This window comes from Polypterus senegalus, chromosome 6 (genome assembly GCF_016835505.1).
Source record: "Polypterus senegalus isolate Bchr_013 chromosome 6, ASM1683550v1, whole genome shotgun sequence".
NCBI classification, from domain to species: Eukaryota; Metazoa; Chordata; class Cladistia; order Polypteriformes; family Polypteridae; genus Polypterus; species Polypterus senegalus.
In genome coordinates, this window is record NC_053159.1 from 136,345,392 (window position 1) to 136,349,525 (window position 4,134).

General features: G+C 33.0%; 1 protein-coding gene across 1 annotated transcript in view; it reads left to right on the top strand.

Annotated features, from left to right (window-relative positions):
* The window catches only part of nufip2 (nuclear FMR1 interacting protein 2), a 57,765-nt gene extending 54,619 nt beyond the window's left edge, over window positions 1–3,146 (top strand). Inside the window, exons 3-4 of the mRNA XM_039757288.1 lie at window positions 1,974–2,006; window positions 2,652–3,146. Of these exons, the coding sequence (XP_039613222.1) occupies window positions 1,974–2,006; window positions 2,652–2,704 (86 nt within the window). The 3' untranslated portion in view covers window positions 2,705–3,146. The remainder of the gene's footprint in view (window positions 1–1,973; window positions 2,007–2,651) is intronic.
* The last annotated feature ends 988 nt before the right edge of the window (window positions 3,147–4,134 follow it).

The window sequence follows — 4,134 nt, forward strand, 5'->3', positions numbered from 1 at the left end:
AAGCACAAAGCATGTTTTACTGTTAATACATGTCCTGTGTTAACAGAAGCACATAATTGCAAAGATGGCAAAACTGCATACTTTTACTGAATACAAATATGTTAATTCTAAGTAAGATGGCAAAAGGGCATACTTTTACTGAATATAAATATGTAAATACTAAGTTTTGACATTTGTTCCTTTTTTTGAAGGCAAGTTAATGTTCATGAATATAACCCCAAAGTTGTAACAGACATAATAAAAGCACATATGTGATACTTGAATGGTTAGGAGTGACTACATGCTGTTTATAATATGTATGTTTGTATGATTTATATGTAATATATTAGTTACTGTTACTTTTCATATTTATATACGAGGGACGTACTTTTTTTTTTTAACTCTTCATTTTTTTTTAAACCCATTAATGCCTAGTGTTCCAATTTTGGAACGCCACATAACTCAACAGTGGAATGTAATACATTTTTTTTTCTCTTTAAATTCTTGTTCCTTATATTTTTCTACGCAACATATGTGAATTTCATGCACAAACTCCTTAGGCATAAGTGGGTTATGAATTTAAAAAACAAATTACATCACTTTTCTACATAGTCACCTTCCTTTGTCATGCAATTTTCCTAGCGTCGTACCAACTTTTAATGCCATCAGCAAAAAATGCTTTTGGATGATTACGTAGCCACTAATGCACTGCTGCTTTCACATCAGGGTACTTTCTTTATTTCTTGTGGTTGTAGCTGGATGTGTGGAGCGCTGTGCACCCATCACAGTAGTACAGCCATTTTCGAACATTTCAATCCACTCATAGACGACTCTACAAGAGAGAACTTTATCCCCATACTGGGCGCACATGCGGAGATGAATTTGTGCTCCCGGCACACCTTCTGCCCACAAAAAACGTATGACAGAAGGCTGTTCCTCTGGTGCAATTTATAAGTTTCACAGCCATCTTCACCACAGAGTGACAACTTGTACTAAACTGCAAGGGCAATTGGCTTGCCAGATAGAACTAGTCACATGATACTCTCAGACATGACCAATTACTACTCCTCCTGACTTCACCATTTCTAATGAAAATATAAATGTGTGGAAACTTTGAATGACCCTCGTATTTTGTAATCTGCAACAGAAAAGGGCACAGTATTGTTCGACTAAATAAAGGAGGTACATTTAATAAAAAGCAGATGAATGGTATTTCTGTTTTTGCAGTGGTATTGAATGGGTATCAAGTATTGTAAAATTTTACCAGCATTAGCATCAAATACAAACATTTTGGTATTGAGGCATTCTTATGCTGAATAATTATCATGGAAAGAATTGAAAAGCTAGGTACTTGTAAAAATAGCAGGGACTTCTTACAGGCAAAGAGAATGCTTTTGCAAGTAGTAATTTAATTCCCTCAGTGATGGGCTCCTCTGTTTTTATCAACATGAAGGAAAGAAGATATTGTGCTTTTTTTATTATCAAGAAAAGTTTTGTTAGATTTTGAGGAATAGATAATGGACAAATGATTTGTTAATGAGTATTGATACTGAGGCTGTCAGGACTGGCCACATGTCACCTTCAAAAAGGAAATTATAAGAGTAAGCAGGTTAAAGTTATGTTAAATGATACTACTGAATATAACGTTAAAAGAAAAAGTGCAGCATATCTTCCATGATTTTCCATTTTACTGTGTAGTTTGTTAAATAGTTTCGTTTTTTTTTTTTATTTATTAAATTAAGATGGCCAGCCAGAATGTGCATTTTGCCTAGATCGTTGGAGCTGCTTGCTTGGTTACTTACATCCAGCTCCCTTTTTTTTTTTTTCTTTTTCTTCTTCAAGTAGTTCGTGTCCTGTTCAGCAGAGGTGTTCTATGGACAACAGGTCGTCTAGCTCAAATAAATTAGTATAATGTGGAATGTTTAGTGGATTTTTTAACTTAATAAAAGCATTGTCTAAAACTGAAAAAATAAAATATTTCTGTTGTTTTTCAGAAATGGGACTTATTTTAAATTTGCAAAAACAAGGTGAGTCAACTTTTCATGCTACTTTTATAGTATATTCAAATACGTAATAAAACAGTTAATTGGTGTAATTGAAATAAGTAAGTTAATTGGTATAATTCAGTTATATGAAATGTGAACTTTGTTCTAATGTAAGACACCTAAATTTAAGACAACTACTATGAACTGCATCCAAAGCTTTATTTTAATCATTTAAAGTTTTATTCTAATATATGTACATGGTTATCATGCAGACCTACTTTGGTAATGTACTTGTAGGCCAGTAGCCTGAATGTAATGCTCAATACCAGAAGGGAATATATAAAATATATGGCCCCTGACAAAGTAGTCACATGCATGGCAAGGAGCCCTCTCCGGGTTTTACCAGTAGCAAACATAGTCATGTAAAGCTAGTTGGGAAGTCTAAACAAGTTTAAGCAAGTTTAAACGGCCATGTGGTTAACTAATTATCAGGTACTAAAATGTTTTGTTTTTTTTTTAATGTTGAAATTACTTTTTGTTTTTTCAGACACATACATTTATTATAAAACTAGAAGTGTAAAAAATTGAGCAGTTTCACTCTAAAGAGGAATTTAGTAAAAGTCGTGTATTTAGCATGTAATCTTTGTAATAAAAATGTATTTATTTTTGTTGATTTATTCCTTGCAGATCCCAAACGAATAGTCATTTATGATGAAGCCATGGATCGACCTGATCAATGAAATTAGTACCGCCAGCAGTTGCTCTACGGTTTTCATTTTCTGCTACAGCAATACAGCTATGCTGGATGATTATTGCTGCACCGCCTTTATAGATAACCTTCGCTTGGAACAGAAGAATACCATTGGTGTGAAGCTGTCAAGTATTGCAGTAGAGAAGTGAAAAGGCGAGAAGGAGAAAACAAGCCTGAAAACAAATTTTGTATAACTTGTTTCCTATTACTGACAGAGCCAGAAGACAGATTTTAAATATGACCTCCAATACTTCAAATGGTATTAAGACTCCAAACAAGTTCTCAGTTGCAAGAATTAAAGACTTGGTTCTGAAACATTTCTGTCTTTGGGCTATAAAAAGTAACAGATGACCCATTTTCAATCTTGACATGAAACTTGCATCTGCCTATAGTGTCACAAAGTTAGTTTTTACTGGACAAATTGTTCAGAGACTTGTTTTTTTTTTTTTTTTTTTGCAATTTTAGAATTTCGAAAAAATATATATATGTGTATGTATGTATGTGTGCGTGTATATATATATATATATATATATATATATATAAACACAAATGCATAGAATTATAAAAATGGGAATCAGTTAGCAAAATGCCTTGAAAATTGTTTTTAGATATATTCTAGGAATTGGCCATCTTTGCACCAAATGTAGATGAAATTATTTCAGTGTGGGGCTATATGAATATAGAATCAGAGTGTAGCTAAAAAAATCTAAATGTTCACATTTCTCGGTAGAGTACAATATTAATATTTTGATTTGGCATCATTCTTTCTTTGAAATCAAGTTTACCCATACATAAATTCTGCCATGGAACTCTCTTCCCACTCTATGGTTCCATGGGACTTGATGTATGGGAGAAGTAAATATGTGTGTCTTGCCTTGGAGTTCACACTTGGCATCATTAACTCTGTCTGTGTACAGTGGAATGTGCAACAATTATTTTTCTTTTAAGTTGACCATTATCAATACTCTTATCATATGCATTTTGAAGCATATCACAGCATATTCCATAACAGCTGTTTAAAATTAAAAGCATCATTTATTCTAGGCTTGCATTAATGTAGCAGTTGGACAACAAAAGTCTTATTTTATGATGGCCAGTTTAGTCATCCCCTAAAACTGGTCTTTCATATGTTTTAAACAGTTTGATAGGGTAATCCTAGATAACTGAGATGAGCATGGTTAAATCTGAAAAAAAAATTCATTTTGGACACTACAGCTTTATTCCTTTAAATTGTCTGGTGCTGACCTTTCTTTGTTCCATGTGTCACTGATGTGTATGTTCTTAAAAGTATTCAGAATGCTAGCTAAACAATTATTAGGTTTCTTTTTTTTTCCTTTCATTTTTTTGGGAGAAAGTTCAACAGGCACAGAGTTGGCAACCTCAGTGTTAATTTTACAGGAGGTGGTAAGAGTAATATCT